Source organism: Grammomys surdaster, unplaced genomic scaffold (assembly GCF_004785775.1).
Source record: "Grammomys surdaster isolate TR1022 unplaced genomic scaffold, NIH_TR_1.0 458, whole genome shotgun sequence".
In the NCBI taxonomy this organism is placed as follows: Eukaryota; Metazoa; Chordata; class Mammalia; order Rodentia; family Muridae; genus Grammomys; species Grammomys surdaster.
Genome location: NW_021604877.1, coordinates 298,668 through 317,440, shown reverse-complemented (window position 1 = coordinate 317,440; position 18,773 = coordinate 298,668). Strand labels below are relative to the sequence as shown.

General features: G+C 43.9%; 1 protein-coding gene across 2 annotated transcripts in view; it reads left to right on the top strand.

Annotated features, from left to right (window-relative positions):
• The first annotated feature begins 10,743 nt into the window (after nt 1-10,743).
• Nucleotides 10,744-18,773, top strand: part of Stim1 (stromal interaction molecule 1) — a 172,309-nt gene continuing 164,279 nt past the window's right edge. For both annotated transcript variants that reach the window (XM_028781501.1, XM_028781500.1), the window contains exons 1-2: nt 10,744-11,172; nt 11,277-11,454. In XM_028781501.1, the coding sequence (XP_028637334.1) occupies nt 11,316-11,454 (139 nt within the window). In that variant the 5' untranslated portion in view covers nt 10,744-11,172; nt 11,277-11,315. The remainder of the gene's footprint in view (nt 11,173-11,276; nt 11,455-18,773) is intronic.

Here is an 18,773-nt window from a genome sequence, read left to right as displayed (position 1 = left end):
ATCCACATAGTAGAAGGAAAGAACTGAATCCCAAAAGTTGTTCTCTGACCTGCACAGGTATATGATGGCTCCTCTGAGTGATTTTACACACACACACACACACACACACACACACACACACACACACACACACACACACTGTATTTTTAGACAAAGATTCAGAGGCTGGAGAGATGGCTCAGTGGTTAAGAGCATTTACTACTCTTGAACAGGACCAGGGTTCAGTTCCTAGCACCCACAACCTCCTGTAATACAGCTCCAGGGATCTGATGTCCTTTTTTGGCTTCTGCAGGCATCCACACACATGTGACACACGCACACACACACACACACAGAAGCACATACATACAAGCAAATCAAATCTTTAAGAAAAAGAGAAAGATTCGGGCTGAAGAGATGACTGACTCAGTGATTTAAGAGCACCGACTGCTCTTCCAAGTTCAGTACCAGCAACTGAATGGTGGCTCACAACCATCCGTAATGGGGTCCAATGCCCTCTTCTGGTGTGTCTGAAGACAGTGACAGTGTACTCACATACATAAAATAAGTAAATCTTTAAAAAAAAATTCAAGAAGTAATTCTGGAAGGGAAGATGATTCTATTTGGAGAAGCCAAGCTACACAGCCTGAATATGTACTCTTTATTTTGGACACCAGGGAGCGCCACTACTAAAGCATTCCAGATAAGGATTGCTAAACCTTTCTAAGCAAATCTAAAAGGTTGTGTGTGTGTGTGTTGTGGGTGCAATCCACATTGCTGGGAATGTGCGCCAGGCAAATGCCTCCACCACTGAACTTTACCCAGATATCTTTTATTTTTTATTGAGACAGTATTTCATATACTTTTAAATGGCCTTTTAAATGGCTCCATAGCTAAGAATGGGTTTGTGCTCCTGATTCCTTTGTTCACATCTCTAAAGTGATGATATTACATCGAGTATCACCACCTGATGTCTTAAACATTTTTGAACATATATACAGTGGAATTTTATCCACTGTAAAGAAGAAAGAAATTATGACATTTGCAGGATAATGGGTGAAATGAAATCATCATATTAAGTTAAAGAAGCCAGACCCAGAAAGACAGGTATTGTATATTTGCTCTCATATGCAATCTAAATTTAGTTATACACACACACACACACCACGAAGGACATGAGAGTACAAAGGGGACAGAGAGTGGAGGAAGGAAGCTGGAGAATGGTTGAATATACATCACATGAGAGCAGAAGTGCATTTGGAGGAAGGAGCAGAGCAGCCAGAGGGCACGAGGCTGGGGAAGGATAGTGGTGGCTAATTAAGAACAAAGCGTGATATTTCCACATGAAAATGATGTTTGAAATCAGTGTTTTGTATGCTATCTAAAAAACTTACCAATTGCTGGGCAGTGGTGGCGTACACCTTTAATCCCAGCACTTGGGAGGCAGAGGCAGGCAGATTTCTGAGTTCGAGGCCAGCCTGATCTACAGAGTGAGTTCCAGGACAGCCAGGGTTACACAGAGAAACCCTGTCTCAAAAAAAAAAAAAACAAAAAACAAAAAAACAAAAACAAAAACCAGAAAAAAAAAACCCAATCAACCAGCCAACAACAACAACAAAAAACTCTTACCAATTAAAAAAAAAAAAACTTATAATACAAAAACTTAAATCCATGTTCTCTACCCTATACCAAAGTATGTTTCTATTGACCGAAGAATGTATTCTGAGAACAGCCGAATACATACTGCAGTCTTTGGAGACCTCAAAGCATTTCAGAGTAACCTAAATTCAAGATTAAAAAAAAGTTACAGTAATTACAAAAATCATAACATATCAGGCATGATCTCCCATGCCTTTAATCCCAGCACTTAGGAGGCAGAGGCAGGTGCATTTCTGAGTTCAAGGCCAGCCTGGTTTAGAGAGCGAGTTCCAGAACTGCCAGAGCTACAGAGAAACCCTGTCTCGAAAAAGCAAAGCAAAACAAAACAAAAATATGGCAACAATTTTTTTTTTTTTTAGGTTTTTCGAGACAGGGTTTCTCTGTGTAGTCCTGGCTGTCCTGCTGTCCTGAAACTCACTTTGTAGACCAGGCTGGCCTCGAACTCAGAAATCCACCTGCCTCTGCCTCCTAAGTGCTGGGATTAAAGACGTGCGCCACCACTGCCCAGACGAAACAAAAAAATTTTAATCTTTAATTTTATTTTGAGATGTGGGCCTCATTATGCTTCCTAGGCTGGTCTCAAAATCCTGGGCTCAAGCAGTCCTCCTGCCTTAGCCTTCTCTGTAGCCATGACCATGGATGACTACCATGGCACCTAGGTTTGATTGAACCCAGGGCCTTGTGCTTCCTAGGCAAGTGCTCTCCCTTCACCCTCAACCTATTCATCATTTTTAAGTGTACAGTTCAGCCATGCTAAGCATTATATGTACACACAGTGCCACAACTAATTACCACACTTTTCCTCTTGCAAACCTGAAACGTGCTTAACAACTCGTATCCCCTCTTCTGCTAGCTTTAGCAACCACTCTTCTGTCTCTGGGGATTTGATGGCTCTCGGAAACTATCTACATACATGGAATCATGGCCCTTTTTCTCTTTCATGGTTGGTTTTTACTAACATTGTTACAAAGTTCTAGCAATATAGGGTGTGTTAGAATTTCTGTTTTTTAAAGTTTTATTTGTTCGTGTGATGGTGTACATGTGGAGGTCAGAGAACAACTTGTGTAAGTTGGTTCACTCCTTCCATCATGTGGAATCTGGGGATTTTAACTCAGTTCATCAGGCTTGGCAGCCAGCATCAAGAAAGCTACCTTTATCTGACTGCCAGCCCTTTATTCCTTTTTTTTTCCTTTCTTTTTAAGGCTGCCCAGCAGTACTGCACTTTGTTTACCCCTTCATCTATCCATGTAAACGTGTGTGATTTCCACTTTGTAGTTGTTTTAAATAATATGACTGCAAACGTTGGTGTACAAATATTTTTTCAGACCTTGCTTTTATTTTGGATATAAACACTGTCTTAGATAGGGTTTTACTGCTGTGAACAGACACCATGACCAAAGCAAGTCTTATAAAGGACAACATTTAATTGGGGCTGGCTTACAGGTTCAGAGATTCAGTCCACTGTCATCAAGGCAGGAGCATGACAGTGTCCAGGGAGGCATGATGCAGGCTGAGCTGAGAGTTCTACATCTTCATCTGAAGGCTGCTAGCAGAATACTCACTTCTAGGCAGCTAGGATGAGGGTATTAAGCCCACACCCACAGTGACACACCTATTCCAACAGGGCCACACTTTGTAATTGTGCCACTCTCTGGGCCCAGCACATACAAACCATCACAAACACATTTGACAATTCAGCTATTATTTTTAAAAAATCATTTGGTAAATGTATTTAAAGGTTGTTTTGTTTTTATTTTTCTTGACATGTTTTTTTGTAGTTAAGGCTGGCCTCACTACCTAGTTAAACCTGATTTTGACATTCCTAACCCTCCTACCCCCACCCCCACCCCACCCTGAGAGCTGGGATCACAGCTGCACACCGAATTTGATTTTATGAAGATTGAGCCCACAGCTTAATTAATGCTTGGGAAGCGCTACCAACTGAGCCATGCCCCCAGCCCCTAGTTTTAGTTTTTAAAAAATAATTTTATTTTATGTGCATTGGTGTGAGCAAGTTTTATCTCCTGGAATTGGAGTTACGGACAGTTTTGGGCTGCTGTGTAGGTGCTGGGAATTGAACCCAGGTCCTCTGGAAGAGCAGCTAGTGCTCCCAGCCACTGATCCATCTCTCTAGCCCCAAAACATTTTTATTAGAGTTATTCATTTTGTTTTGTGTGTTTTGCCTGCATCTATATCTGTGAACCCTATGTGTGGTTGGTGACCATGGCGGTCAGAAGAGGGCATTAGATTTCCTGGAACTACAGTTACAGGTAGTTGTGAACTACCATGTGGTTGCTGGGAATTGAATCCTGATCTGTTGCAAGAGCAACAAGTGCCTTTAATCTCTGAGCCACCTCTTTAGCCCCTAGTTTTAGTTTTGAGACAACATTTCGGCCTCACAGGAAATGTAAGTGGTTCTGAGAAATTCAACTCTTTTTTTTGTTTTTTTTTGTTTTTTGAGACAGGGTTTCTCTGTGTAGTCCTGGCTGTCCTGGAACTCACTCTGTAGACCAGGCTGGCCTCGAACTCAGAAATCTGCCTGCCTCTGCCTCCCAAGTGCTGGGATTAAAGGCGTGCACCACCACTGCCCGGTGAGAAATTCGACTTCTTAAGTGTAAATTGGTAAGTGACTGACCCTGGTTCCTGGTTTCTTGCCTCTAAGATCAAGATTTTATATATGTATGTATGTATGTATATATATATGCATGTACACACACACGTAGTATGTGTGAGGTTTTGAGTTCAATTTATCTATCTATCTATCTATCTATCTATCTATCTATCTAGTTCTCATTTTACTTTCCTTTAAATGTATTTTATGTATATAGCTACTATGTCTGCATGTACATCCACACAAAAGATGGCTTCAGACAGCTATGAGCTGCCATGTGTGTCTTGGGAATTGAACTCACGACCTTCAGATCAGAAGTGAGTGCTCCTAACCACTGAGCCATCTCTTCAGCCCCATTACTTTTTTTTAATTTTAAAAAACTTACATGTACCTGTATATGAATGTATGAATGTATGAATGTATATCACATGCATTTAGGTACCCGAAGAAGCCAGAAGAAGGCATTGGATCCCCTAGAGCTAGAGTCATAGGTGGTTGGGAGCTGTGGGTGCAGAAATAATTTCTAGTTTTTTGCAAGAGTCAAGCACCCTCATACAGCCCTTTACTTTTTATTTTGAGACATGGGCTAAGTTATCATGCCTGGCTTTGAACCACAACTTCCTTTGTAGTCAGGACAGGCCTTGAACAACTGATCTCATTTCCTGAGCTCCCCAAGAGCTGGGATTACAGGCTTGCTCCACTAGGCCCAGGGAGACCAAAATTTTCTGTGTCAAGCTGGTGCACTTACACTGCTGTAGAGATCATGGGGCGGTGATCTGGTTACTTCTGAGAGAAACTTTGTCAAAGATGCATTTCTTTGCTCTTTCATGCTTGTCTTCTTAGCCAAACTGGAGTGGCTTAGGCCTTAAACAAGGACAGAGTGGTTAACATAGGCTATAGGTGTATTTTATGTAGCCTATACAAGGTTGCTGATTTTCGTGATACTGAGTATCAAAACCAAGTCTTCACACAAGCGAAGCATGTGCCGTATACCACTGCATTACATATTTTATCCCCTGCCTCCTGTGTGTGTGTGTGTGGTGTATGTGTGTGTGTGGTGTATGTGTGTGTGTGGTGTATGTGTGTGTGTGGTGTATGTGTGTGTGTGTGTGTGTGTGTGTGTGTGTGGTGTGTGTGTGTGTGTGTAGATCAGAAGTCAGATTTGAGTGTGTCATTCTTCAGGAGTCATCCACTGTGGGGTTTTTTGTTTGTTTGCTTGGGATTTTTTTTTTGTTTTTTTGTTTTTTGATATAAGGTCTCTCATTAGCCAGGAGCTTGCCAAGTATGCTAGTTTGGCTGGCTAATGAGCCTCAGGGATCTATTTGTTTTTACCTCCCCAGCACCAGTGTTACAGGCACACTAATACACATCAGATCCTTGTGGTTATATTAAGAATCCATAGCCAGGCTTTATACTTTTAAGGTTAGTTGCGTATAAAGGAACACAAGAACAACAAGTCATTTTCACAATATTTAAAGAGAGACATTGGAGCTGGAGAGGTGGCTCAGTGGTTAGCACACACCACCTCCTGTTTGGTCAAGAGGGTCTGAGTTGGGTTCTTAGTGCCCACATCAGGTAGCTCAAAAACTACTGGAACTCTAGCTCTGGGGGATTGATGCTCTCTTCTGGTCTCTGTGAGCACCTGCACACAACACATCTGGGCACACACACACAAAGGTACACACATATACAATAATAATAATAATGATAATAATAATACTTACCTGTTTCCCAGATATGGGAAACTCAATTTGTGGTAGCAGGGGACTGCATTTATGATCTCCCCTTAATGTTTTTTGTCTTTGAAGATTTGGGTGCATATACTCCAGGCTAGCCTCAAATTCACTATGTTGCAGAGACTGGCCTTGAACTCCTCATTCTCCTGCTTCTACCTCTCCAGTGATGGGATTATGCATAATTATTCGTGACCTCCCTTTCTGCTTCAGCCTCCAAAGTGGCTGGCTCATGGCTAGGATTACACTCATGCAGACATTAATTTGAGACAGGCTTGTACTCTGTACCAGATGGCATAGAGGTCACTGAGTAACTAGGCTGGCATTGAATTTAGGGTTCGGTGTCTTGGGGTTTCCACTGCTCTGAAGAGATACCATGAATATGGCAACTCTTATAAAGGAAAACATTTAACTTCATTGCAGGAAACATGGCAACGTTCCAGGACGACACGGTAGTGGAGAAGGAACTGACAGTTCTACATCTTGACTTGAAGGCAAAAAGGAGACTTTCCACAGACAGCCAAGAGGAGGCGCTCTTCTACATTAGGTGGAGTCTGAGCATAAGCACCTCAAAGTCCACCCCCAGAGTGACACATTTCTTCCAACAAGGTCACACCTCCTAATCATGCCACTTACTGGGACACAGATATTCAAACAACCACTTTTATTTATTTATCTATTCATTTATTTAATTTTTAGAATTATTTATTTTATGTATATGAGGACACTGTCACTGTCTTCAGACACACCAGAAGAGGATGTCAGGTTCCATTCCACAGGTTGTGATCTATCATGTGGTTGTTGGGAATTGAACTCATGACCTCTGGAAGAACAGTAAATGCTCTTAGCTGCTGAACCATCTCTCCAGCCCCCCAACTTTTATTTTTTATGTGCATTAGTGTTTTGTCTATATTTATGTTTGTGTTAGGGTGTCAGGTCTTGGCGTTACAGTTGTGAGCTGACATGTTGTGCTGGGAATTGAATCCGGGTCCTTTGGAAGCGCAGTTAGTGTTGCTAACTGCTGAGCTATCTTTCCAGCTTCTGGTTCATCTTTTTAAATTTGAAGATCACAGGTGTGACCCACAACGCCTGACAAACCTACTTACCATGTGTATGTGTGTGTGTGCGTGTGTGTGTGTTTGTGTGTGTGTGTTGGGGGCTAGGGATCAAACCCAGAGCCTTGTGTTTGTTGGCAAATACTCATAAGCTGTATTTCCAGCCCTTTTCTACTCTGTAAGTTTGTGTTGTACAATGCCAATTTTTAAAAAATTAATTATCTTTTTGCTGTGCTCAGAATTGAAGCCAGGGCCTTGGCATGGGAGAGAAGCCTGTTCCTCTAAGCTGTAACTCAGCTCCCTCAGAGCTCTGAGATTATTTTTAGTTATGTGTGTGTCTGCAGGGTGTGTGTGTGTCTATAGAGGGCAGAAGAGGGCACTAGATCTTCCTGGAGGTGGACATTCAGGTGGTTATGAGAGACCTGATGTGGGTCCTCTGAAAGAGCTCATGCTCTCTTAGCTGCTGAGCCATTCCTCCAGCTCCTTGATAAGTTATTCTCTGCTGGTGAAATGAGCCTATTCAAGCTGAATTTAAGTATATAAAAGCAGATTTATTGGGATGCCACTCTCAGGGGTGAGTTCTAGCATCCCAGCACCTGGGGCAGGGGCAGGGGCAGGGGTAGGGCAGGGCAGGTTATGAGGTAGTGGCAAGGGAAGAATCAGCAAGTAGGCGAGAGGTGGAGGGTCAGTGAAAGGAAAGTGACAAAGGGTTGGGGCTGAGGCAGGTCAGGGTGAATGGAGAAATGAGAGGCAGGGACTCTAGGTTGGAAGAGAATTACAGAAACTACAGAGGAATTGGAGCAGAGTGTGGTGAGTGTGAGGGAGTCAGGGGAAAGGGAGCAGCTGCAGCTGGGGAGGATTGGTCAGGAGAAGGAGGAAGAAGATGCTAAAGAAAAACTAGATTAGAGGAATAGAGAGACTAAGGATGTATAAGAGGCCAGGGAAGTCGCCTTGAGGAGGGGGACAGAGGAGAGGGGGAAGAGAAAGAGCATACACATGCAGGGAGAGAGAAAGTGCAGGGAGAGGGATTGAGAAGAAGCGCTAGAGAGATCAAAATATCTGCATTTTATAGGAAAGAGCTTTTGGGGGAGGGCGAGCCCAGCCTCTGGGCTGGAAAGTTGGGGCAGAAGGAGTCCTATGTCAGGTAGGCACTGAGAGATACTGGGAGAACCTGGAAGCCAGGTCCACTTTAGTGTATTAAATCTGCACCTCAGCTGTTTGTCCTGGATCTGAATCCCAGAAGATCTCCATCCTTTTTTGGAGACAATCTGTTGATCCTATGTTCACCTTCCTGCCTGATTTCCAATTTGTAGTTCTTGCCCCCTTTCACTCCTACCTAAGACTCAGTCACATTGGCTACTTGCTCATTTTGTCACTTTAGTTTGAGAGATGGCTCAGAACATAGGTCTAATAGAACGTAGATCAGGGGTTTGCTTTTGTTCTGGCCAATTTTCCAGCATATAGCTGTCACTCAATAAATATTTACATGATCAAATGAACTAACTCTTACCAGTGAGCTTTTACTAAGTATTTATTATGTGCAGGTGTACATCTCAGAGGCCTCTGAAAACTCACAACCACACTATAGTGGGTGGGATAGATATATTTATGCCCTAACTCTGATTCTGAAGGGTGATACAGATAGTAGTTCCTTTTCCTTTCTCTCTCCCTCTCTTCCTCCTTTCCTCCTTTCCCTTTTTTTCTCCCTCCCTCCCTCTTTCTTGTCTGTCTGTCTGTCTTTCTTTGAGACAAGGGTTCTCTGAGTAGCCCTGGCTGTCCTGGAACTCACTCTGTAGACCAAGCTGGCCTCCAACTCATGTAGATCTACCTGCCTCTGTCTCCCAACTGCTGGGACTAAAGGTGTTCATCATCATGCCTGATGGGTAGCAATTTCTTTAAAATGTTTTTTACATTTATTTTTGGCACATGTGGAGGTTAGAGGAGAACTTGTGGGAGACATTTCTCTTCTCGCACGATGTGGCTTCTGGGACTGGCTTTTGTCTGGCTTTTGTGGTGAGCTCCTTTACTCACTGAACCATCTTGTTAGCCTTAGGTTGGCCCTTCTAAGGACTTTTTCAGCAATCTCTAGAATAACAAGAGGTTAAATTTATTGGTGGGGAGCGGGTGGGGCAGTAGGGTAAGGAAGGTTTCCGGTAGAAGAAACAGCAGACACAAATGCTCTGAAGCGTCTGATGTGTTTGGAACTTCCTGAAGGTTCATGTTTAGCGTGGCGTAGAGCACTTGTTTAGGGTGTCTGAAGTTGTGGGTTTGACCCACTATATTGTAAAAGCGTACACACACACACACACACACACACACACAAGAAAGCAAAAAAAAAAAAAAGGCCAGTGTGATGGGAGATTAACAGAGTGGAGAGAGTGATAGTAGATGACGTCCAACATGTATTTTTATATCAACAGCCTAACCCTTAAGCCAGGCAGCTGTTGGGCAAATCTGTGTTCTGGTCTTCAAAGGGCTCACTCATAACAGGAGCTGGTTTATCACTGTCAGAAGAGGGACTGGGCCTAATCCAGTCTCCTGCCTCCGGTGCCAAGGACAAGGGTAGGGCACGGAGGTTTCGGTAAAGATCTGCTGACAGTACGCTTAAGAAGAGAACGGGAAGTATAGGCTTTGTTAAAGGAAGCCTGGGCGGGGTTCTCTGTTTTGGGGGCACTTATTCTCAAGTCGCTACCATCTCCACTAACGGAATCAGAAAGATAGGCGAATGAGATGGGAGGAACCGGCCACAGGCTTTACCCCATAAACTTCAAGAGGGTGGGGCTTGAGGGGTGAGTTGCAAGAGCTACACAGTGGCATCTGATGTAGATCAGGGGCAGGAAGGGGTGTTGGGAAAGCAGATAGACCTTGTAGGCTACGTACAGGCGAAATTTTACCTACAGTGGGATGGACATTTCATTCTGTTTTTTGAAACAATTTATTTAAACACTTGTAGCCTTTAAAGGCCTTGGCTAGAGGCTCCCTTCCCCTCCAATAACCCTCTGGAAAGGATCAGGGCATTTAGGAACTAGTCCTTTTTGCAGTACTTAGATGTGGCCACCAGGGACCGCTGCGTACGGGAGACAGGAGGCGCGGGTTCTTGAGCCGCAGAGAGGCGGAAGCCGATTGGCTGCGAGGCGCGTCGAAAGGGCGGAGCCTGGGAGTCGGGAGTTGGGGGCTGGGAGCGCGCCCCTGGGCCAAACCTAGCGGGACCACAGTCACCTTAGGCTGCTCCGGGTCTGTCATCCTAGCGCGGGATTTCTGTTCAACCTGGCTTTACAGTGGAGCCCGGAGAGCAGTGCTGCGGCCCGGAGATCCGGATAGGGTAGTAGCTGTCACCGCCGCCGCAGGCCTGAGTTACCTGAGCAACTGCGTGTCAGGGGCCCGCCTGCGGGCGGGCGTTAGAGCTGGAGGCTGGGGTGCGCACGGCAGAGGCCGAAGCTCCATCCTCGTCGCGGGGCCGCGGTCCTGACGACCACCAGCGCAGCCGGGGTCCCCAAGAGACCCCGCCAGTTGTGGGGGGCTCTGGCGGGCGGTCTCCAACAGGTTATTCCGGGATAAGCCGGCTCTGGGGCGGGTCCGGGCTTCGCTGAGGGCCGGGCGGCGCGGGGCGGGCCGGCGGTAGAGCACGCCCCCGCCCACTTCGGGCCCGCCCCGCGCCGCCCTCCCGCCCTCCCGGGAGCTGCTGTCCCGGGCCTGGCCCGTGCGCGTCCGCCTGCTGCACCGGGGCACCAGGAGCCGCAGAGGTACGGGACTGGGTCGGGGCGCTGACCTCGGCCTAGGAATCTTAGGATCCCAGAGACATCCGAGTCTGCTGGGGCCTGTAGGTCGCACGTCGAAGCCCTAGCTGCTGAGGCTCTCCGCTGGTCCGCGGGGCGAGGTCAGGTGCCCCCCTTCTCTCCTCCCTTCTCTCCCTCCCCCACCTCAGTGCGGGCGGGAGATTCTGCCCGCCTCCTCCCGCAGGGGTGCAGCAGGCTGCGGAGCTGACAGCGGCCCCGCAGCCACCCTGCTCAAACTCTCCGGAAGCAGCTAGAGCTCAGGCCGCCGCCGCAGCCCCGGTGTACCCAGAGTTGGACCGGAGGCTCCGGATCCTTCTGCGTCCAAACTTGGGGCACTTGACCTTCGGTTGTCTGAGGAGGTAAGCCTGCAGGTGGCTGGACAGCTGCGGCGCCGGGAGGGCATCTTGCTCTGGAGCTGTCGGCTGCACTCTCTGACTCTGGGATTTGATTCTGGCATCCAAAGGTGTCTACAGCAGGCGCATGTTGACTGAGACCCACCGTCATGGATGTGTGCGCCCGTCTTGCTCTGTGGCTTCTTTGGGGGCTCCTTCTGCACCAGGGGCAGAGTCTCAGCCATAGTCACAGTGAAAAGAATACAGGAGCCAGCTCTGGGACGACTTCTGAGGAGTCTACTGAAGCAGGTAAAGAAGGCCTTGCGGCGGGTTGGACTGGGCTGGGGGTTTGATTGACTAAAACTGAGTGGCCCGAAGTGGGCAAGTTGGAATCTCCGCACATGTGAGATACGCCATAGCACTGTGTAGTCTCAGTAGTCCAAGAAGTTCTTTCGTGTAGTAGTCATGCCTAATGTTAGTATTTCCTCTGAGCAACTTTCCTTATCCCTCCTCCGGATGGTTGTGAGAAGCCTCTTGGGGACACCTTGACTTTTTAGATCAGTAAGGTTGAGGCCCCATTCAGGACTTCTTGTCTGGAAGAGTGGCCTTCTCAGATGTTAACATTGCTTTTAGTCAGTTTTATCACTTGAAGTATAAGGAGGTGGGTGGCAGTGGTGGGTTGAGGCCACTCGGGATGGGCAGAGAAGATCAGGGCAGGACTGGGTCTGTTTTTCTACAGCTTGGTGTTCAGGTGTGCCTTTCAGTTCTAACCGCCGTGAGAACCATAGTCCCTCCTTTCCCTTAGGAAATCTGTCTTTTGGTTGTGCCCATGTGAAATATCAAAGCAAGTCCTTAGATGGAATCCTGTTTACCACTAGGGACTTAAATGGCCCTTTCTTGACTTCTTGGTAATAAAAAATCCCGGGACCACTTGTTGACTTAATCCGTTTCTTCTGATTGATGAGAGTAAGGATTCCTTTTATTATTTTTAATCTGTCCTTATTTTCCCTGTATACTTGTGGGGCTTTGTTCAGCAGCAGTAGCTGTGGGCCAATACTTTTTCAGTAGAAAGGAACCTTTAAAAAAATATACAACTAGTTTACACAAAGCTTAGAAGCTCATCAGTTCTCTTTTTCTATTTCTCACACCTTGTCACTATGATCTGCCTCAGACTGTAGCATGAAGGGTTGGGGGCAGAAGAATAGGTGGGGTGTTTGAAGATAGGCAAGCTCACTGGGGGACGTCTCAGTGGGTAACTGCTGATACAAGTAGGTAAAGAATATAAATCATGGCAGGTGAAGTGTTTTTTGGGTTGCATTAGTGGTAGACTTTTTCTTGGGCTGCCCTCGTTCAGCTTTCTTGACTTCGTTGTGTGAAATTTTAGGTGTTTCAAGGGCTAATTTGTAGATGAGGCCAGGACTGTCCCTTGTTCAAGCATGGAATTAGGGTTGTTGCTTTTAGGATTGGTCATTCCTGTATCTCCATAGGAAATCTCCTAGACCTCTGAAACTTAGCTTAAATGTTTTTTCCTCCCATTGGACTATTAGGGGAAAAATTGGTTGAACTGTGAACACTGAGTAACATTTCTGCAGTCCCAGTGACAGACATCCTGGTTTATAATTTATAATTTATCCTCTTGTTTTCACTTCAGAATATGTGTGTATGGCATAAAATCAATTTTTCTGAGAGCTGTTTTGTATGTCAGATCTAAACTAAAAGGATGCAGCTTCTTCGAGTCTCAGGCATTAGCAGGCCTTTAGGAAGTTGACTGTTGGTTTGTGTGTGTGTGTGTGTGTGTGTGTGTGTGTGTGTGTGTGTTGCCCAAGGTAGAGAAGCATTCCAGCATTCCTCAGGAATACCTCATGACGAGTTTATGGAGACATTCCTCATACATCTTATTTTAGAGGACTGACTATTCAGATTATGCCATAAAGGCCTCTCTTTTTATCTTTATTTCCTCTTAGTTCAGAAATTGGCTTCCATTGTTGTAGTAATTATCTTCCAGGGAGGGAAGTCTCAGAGACTCTGTATGTTAGGAGTGCCTGTCGTTTTTTGTGGGAATGTGGGTGTCCTTCCTACCTGTATTGTTTTGGTAGCGTGTCTCCTTGGGTCACTATGGAACTTTGGCTCAGGCAGGGACTTTTTTTTTTTTTTTCCCAAAGAAGTGGCTTATACCCTAGATTCTGTAAAGGGTTTGGGGAGAAACTGTTGATATAGCCAGGAACTCTTGCAGTCTTTCCAAGTCTTCTGTGTTGGCGGAATACATGAGTTCTACTTGCTGTTAAAGCTACCTCTTCTATACCGTTCTTTCTTCCTCTCTCCCTCTCCCTCTTCCCCACCCCTCTATCTCTGTCTCTCTCTCCCTGTCTTTTTCTTTCTTTAGACATAGGGTCTTCAGTAGCCTAGGTTGGCCTTAAACTTAAAATGTAGCTGAAGCTGGTCTTGAACTCTTGATCTTCCTGCCTCCACTATTCAAGGGCTGGACTACAGGCCATAAGACACCACACCTGGCTAGCTACCATTTTTCTCAGCAAGATTCAACGTAACTGGTAAATTTGTATGCTCTGTACAGCTTATATTTTACAGTTACATGACTTATTCTGCAAAGCCTCAAAATATCCCTATTAAAATGCAGGGAAAAAATAATACATCCTTATTTTTACACGTAAGTAAATGCCTTGAGCTATCAAGATGGGTTAGCAAGTAAAGGTTCTGCCTGTGTATATCTGGTGACCTAAACTCAATCCCTGGGACCAAGTAAGATGCAAAGAGAGAATTGACCCTGTAAAGTTGTCCTCTGACCTCTGTATATACATTATGGCACATGTGCTCACACATATACAGTGTGCACATGTATACACACAGACACAGTCACAGACACAGACACACACACACACACACACACTAAAAAACAGAGAAAGAGAGGGAGGCTGAGGGACTGAGAATAGGACTGGGTTCTTTGCTTGGTATCTGAAGCAGGTGCTCTGATCTTACTCTGATCTTAAGTCCTGGACTTCTTCCATCTTCTCAGGTCCTGTCCTGTTAAAGGAGCGCTAGGTGGGGCCTAGAAAATGTTGCTCTCCTCTTGGCAGTTAGGTAGGCCCTGGTGACTTTGTGTCTGAGATCCAAGAAAAGGAGTACTTTTTTTTTCCCCTCTTGCTGGAGAGGTGTTGATAAAAGAATCCCCCTTCCCTCCAATTTTGGATGTATAAGCAAACAATCCATTACCTTTTAATCTGTCATAAGATTTGATTCTAAGGATTTTGCTAAAATCCTTATGGTGGCTAGGTATGATGGCACATGATTATAGTTCCAGCACTCAGGAGGTAGAGATAGAGGCAGGTGAATTTATGTGAGTTCTAAACCAGCCTGGTTTACACAGTGAGTTTCAGGCTGTTAGGAATACATAGAGAAGACTGTCTCAAAAATGTTTATGGTGCACTAATGGTATAGCAAAGTGGTAAAGTGCTTCATTAGTTTATGAAAAGTTCTGGGTTCCATTTTCAGCACCACTTAGAAGAAAAAGGAAAGAAATACTTAATGACTTTTTTATGTTTTCTGTGCATGCAACAAACACTATTAAAATCTTGACCAGGGTCTGGAGAGATGACCCAGCTGTTAAGAACACTTGTTGCTTCTACAGAGAATCTAAGTTCTGTTTTCAGCACATACGTGGTGGCTCACAACCATCCTTAACTCCAGTTCTAGGGGCTCTGCTGCCCTCTTATAACATTTGAGAGCACCAGCATGCACTTGGTGCACATAAATACATGCAGGTGAAACACTCATACACACAAAATAAAAATAAGTCTGAAAAAAAAAAAGACAAAAAAAACAAAAGCCAACCCCTGACCATGGGAGCTAAGGTTATATTGGTAGCTTAGTTGATAGTACATGTCTTGCATGCATGATATCCTGGATTTGATCTTCATTTAACACCAAAACCAAACCTCCTCACCCGTCAACCAGACAAATAGAATTTCCTCTGAACCCTGAGCTTGCAGTGCTCTCTTTAGGCAGTGGATAGAACATTTCTGTCATTTTTTGTCTTAAAAAAGTACCTGAACACCCAGTTGTATTAAGTCATTTTCTCAGTAGAGATCTGCCTATAGCTGTGTTATTCTAGGGCTTACATTTCTTTTTTAAGCTGACTCAGAATGAGTATCAGGAATCTATAAACTCTAGGGTCATTACTTGCAGAAACTCAAATGTTTTCTACAGAATGTATATTGAGTGAGAGACCTCAGGTTGAGTCTGGAGTTGTGGCTGCTATGATAGGTGGTTTTGAGGGTTTCTAATCAGAAACTGGTTTAGCTCGAATAAGGTTGTGGAGGATAGGCATCTATGTAGAGTGCACGCTGTCTTCTCAATCATCTTTGGAGTGGCAGGTCAGAAGCCAGCCAGCCCACCCAATTAGTTGCTGCTGCCTCCAAGGCTATAAATGGCCTGGCCATCTTGGTAGTTATGCTAATTTTAGCTGAGGGTGGCTCCTAGAACAGGGCTGGAGCCAAGAGCAGGTGGGTGGGGCTTGGTTAAAGCTAATACCAGGGGCTGGCAAGAGGGACACACTATCCTGGGGCAGCCAGGACATATTTACTTCCTGGCCTTAGCTTTGACAGTCACCTTTAGCTAGGTTAATTGATTCAGCAAACATTGAACTGTGCCAGCTCATGTGCTGTTTATTCAACAAGTGTTTGACTGACTGCTCTGGGTTATACTGTGTATGCTTTCTGTGGGGATTTAAGGATGAATGAAAGAGTTGTCTTCTTTCTTCATGGAAGTTATACTCTTGCTGGGGAGACAGTTAATAGGCACACAAATAGGCCGGGCGGTGGTGGCGCACGCCTTTAATCCTAGCACTTGGGAGGCAGAGGCAGGCGGATTTCTGAGTTCGAGGCCAGCCTGGTCTACAGAGTGAGTTCCAGGACAGCCAGTGCTACACAGAGAAACCCTGTCTCAAAAAAAAAAAAAAAAAAAAAAAAAAAAAGGAATAATCACACAAATAAACATTGTCTTGTGAAAAGTGGAATGGAGGACAATGCAAACAGGAGAAAGGGCTAGAGGCATAGTTAAAGCTAGAACCTATTGTCTAACAGGATGGAATGTGATACAATGATATCAGCAATAATGATAGCAATCACTGTGCAGCTCTGACTAGCCTAGAACTTGCTGTTTAGACTTGGCAGCCTTGAACTCACAGAGATCCACCTGCCTCCACCTCTCAAGTGCTAGGATTAAAGGCATGCGCCACTACTGCTGGCTCATTATGAACTTTTATTTCATTTAATTATTATAAGCAGCTTCTCTGATAGATGTTATCCTTGTTTTATAGTGCAGCAAATTAAATGAGAGAGGTTAAATAACTTTCCCAGTGTCACACAGAGAATAAAAAGAACCAGTGCTTGAATTCAGGACTCTGATTCTTTTCTTTAGTACTACCTCAGCTTATAAGTTATCTTGAAAAAGTCATAGTGAAGGTGTATAGCATATACATACATACATACATACATACATACATACATACATACGTACTACATACGTACAGCTATGGGAACTCTTGAGGACCAGGTGACTAACCCTGTCTGGGAGAGCTGGGAGAGGCATTACACAGTTTTTCTCAGATCTCAGGGATAAAAAGTGGTTGCTTAATTTAAAAGTTAAGAGATGGAAACATTAAGTAGTTCAGCCTACTTGTTCTTGTATATAAGGAAACTGATACCCAGAGAGGCATTAAATATACATTTCATAGTAGGTTATTGGTAGAGAAACTAGACTAGAATATTTGAGCCAAAGATCCTGACTTAGTTACTAAGTGTGTAAGTCAGAATAATAACTGTTACTATTATGTTATTTTAAATTATTATATTATACTGCTTGCTTCTACTATGGAAGGAACTACCCAGTGAGCCTGAGTCTAATTTTTTTTTGAGGTAGAGTTTCATGAAGCCTAGGCTGGGGCCTTGAGCTTACTGTGTAATGAAGATAATTTTGAGCTCCTGATTTTCCAGCCTCTATCTCCCAAGTGCTTGGGATTACTTGAGTTACAAGTATGTTTGTGCCACCATGCCTGGATTTATTTAGGTAATATTAAATACAACATCATTAACAGATTTAACCAAGTTCAAATTCTAACAGTATAGACTGTGTAGGCAAAGAAAGAGAGATCTGTATAGGTTATACTAACCTAAGGTGACCAAGGAGGGTTAAAGGAAAGGGTATTCTGGATGTCTAGATAACTAATTCACATATGGGATCTCACTGTCGAGTAGTTTGGTAATTAGACAGGTGCTTCATTGTTGGCTAGCTGCTTCATGCGAGCACCTGTAGATAGGAAGAATGCAGTCATGTGTGACCTATTGCTGGTTTTCATAATTACCATAATTTTAAAGTAATGATGAATCTAAATACCATTTTTAGTTATTTGCAACAGTGTAGTACGATGTGAGAATATCCATGATTTTGGTTGGTGACAAAAATTATAGGTACTGTTAATATTGTGGTTGATTTCACATATATATTACATATACACATATATTTAAAAGAAATGCTAACTTGCAGTAAGAGACTATTGAAAATGATAATGTAGGCTGAGTATGATGACGTATGCCTATGATCCCCGGCATTTAGGAGACAGAGGCAAGATGATCATCAAAAGTTTGAGGCCATGGGCTAGATAGATGGCTCAGCAGTTAAGAGTATATGCTGTTTTGTTAGAGGACCAGAGTTTGCTTCCTAGCACCCATATTAGATGCCTCATAACTGCCTATAACTCCAGGTTGAGGGTATCCATTGCTTCTGGCAACTCATATTCATATTCTGTATTCATCTCTACATATTCACATATGCCCACATACACATGATTAAAAATAAATCTTAAAAAAGTTTGAGTCTTGTTTTGTTTTCAGAATGAATTCTCTAACATCTATGGCGTGTTTGACCAGAAGTAATGAGGCCTCCTTAAAGGCAATGGTTTCCTAGGTCTTCAGAGAACTTGGGCTCAAAGTCCTCTATGGAGCCTTTGGTTTCCTGATGGTGGTCTTTGAGACACGTTGCAGAGTGGCTTCATGAGCATGTTGTGGTACATTTCTATCTGTGGGAAATGATTCTCAGGAAACCCAGCAGGCCTGGAGGTTAGGGTCTTGGGGAAAAAAAAAAAGATATCAAACTTAGCTTACTAAGTTTGTTTTTTTGTTATTGTTTATAAAAAATATGAAACCCTAAGATAACAAAATTTAAAATCTTCATATACACACAAATATAAACTAGTAACAGTACAGAGTTTTCTTTATTAAGTCAAGGGTACTTTGTATGACTTTCTGATATTGACATAGTACTTTGTATATATATTTTCCTCCTTGGGATCTTTGTGAAGGAATATAGGAGTGATTGTACTTTATTGTCTTTATTGTGTTAAGCCTGTTAAGCCTACACTGTTGAAGTTTGCTGGAAAAGCAGTAATCAGGGACTATTCACATGAGATCGTATTCCTTCTTTCTTTCTTTTCTTTTTTTGTTTTTTGTTTTTTTTTTTTGTTTTTTGTCTTTGGTTTTTCCAGACAAAGTTTCTCTGTGTAGCCCTGGCTGTCCTGGAACTCACTCTGTAGACCAGGCTGGCCTCGAACCCAGAAA